This window comes from Eimeria tenella, genomic scaffold, assembly GCF_000499545.2.
Source record: "Eimeria tenella Houghton genomic scaffold, Eth_scaff3038, whole genome shotgun sequence".
Lineage (NCBI taxonomy): Eukaryota > Apicomplexa > Conoidasida > Eucoccidiorida > Eimeriidae > Eimeria > Eimeria tenella.
The window spans coordinates 3,052-4,167 of record NW_013542907.1 but is presented as its reverse complement, the minus strand read 5'-3'; the positions used below and the strand labels follow the sequence as shown (position 1 = coordinate 4,167).

General features: G+C 63.8%; 1 protein-coding gene across 1 annotated transcript in view; it reads right to left on the bottom strand.

The window, feature by feature from the left end:
• Positions 1-126: 126 nt before the first annotated feature.
• Positions 127-1,116, bottom strand: part of ETH_00041945 (uncharacterized protein) — a gene marked incomplete at both ends in the record, with an annotated part of 3,992 nt that continues 3,002 nt past the window's right edge. Inside the window, 2 exons of the mRNA XM_013375970.1 lie at positions 127-455; positions 567-1,116. Coding sequence (XP_013231424.1) covers positions 127-455; positions 567-1,116 — 879 coding nt within the window. The remainder of the gene's footprint in view (positions 456-566) is intronic.

Below are 1,116 nucleotides of genomic sequence, written 5' to 3'. Positions count from 1 at the left end.
GCAGCAGCAGCTCCGCAGCAGCAGCATGGAGACCCCCTAAAAGAGCGAAAGGCGGGCAGGTTATTTAGCTTAAGCAGAGCAGTGGCTAATGCTGCTGCTGCTGTTGCTGCTGCTGCTGCTGCTGGGCTAGGAAGAAGAAGGAGAGAGGGAGCTTCCGACCTGCTGGAGGAACTTTGCTGCTGCTGTAATGGCCCCTCCAGCAGCAGCAGCAGCAGCAGCGGGGTCTTCGACCGCCGGTGTCGCTGCTCCTGCTGCTGCTGCGTCCCTCCTGAGAGCTGCTGCTGCTGCTGCTGCGTCCCTCCTGAGCGCTGCTGCTGCTGTTGCTGCTGCTGCACCTGCTGCAGCAGCAGCACGTGCTGCAGGCTCGAGACGCACAGCAGCTAAAGCAGCAGCAGCAGCATGAATCTCCACAGGGGACTGCAGCAGCTGGGGGCCCCCCACGAGAGCAGCAACACCTGCAGCAGCAAAACCAAAAGGACTTTCTCCATTTCTTTTCTGTTAAAGCTGCAGCAGCAAATTAAAAATAAATTGAATTAAAAGAAATTTAAAAGAGACACAAAACCCACCCTCACGCAGGTCTTGCAGGGTACGAAGAGGTACTAAAGTGGGTCCCCAATTTGTACCCTCTGGAGGGCCCCCTGGGGGGCCCCCTGGAGGTTCAGGGGGGCCCCCCGGGGCTTCTGGAGGCCCCTTGTCTGTCCACGGCAGGCGCAGCACGGGGGGCCCCCTTGCTGCTTCTAGGGCCCCCAGAGTTTCCTTTGCTGCTGCTGCAGCAGCAGCAGCAAGAGCTCGGCGGGGCCCCTGCTGCAGGGGGCCCCCCAACCCATCAGTACCCTCCAGGGGCCCCGCCATAGGGTACAGAGCATCTAGGTACACCCCAGACACTGTTAAAGGCCCCCTGGGGGGCCCCCCGGGGCCCCCGCTGCTGTCTTTGCCAGAGGGGGCCCCCTCTGCTGCTGCTGCTGGCAGCAGCGCTGCAGCAAGACCCTCTAATGCAGGAAGGGGGCCCCTGGGGAGGCCTTGAGGGGGGCCCCCGGCAGGGCCAGCTGCAGCGGGGGCCCCGGGGGCCCCTGTGCCTGGGGCCCCCCGCTGCTGCTTCGGGGGCCCCTGTGCTGC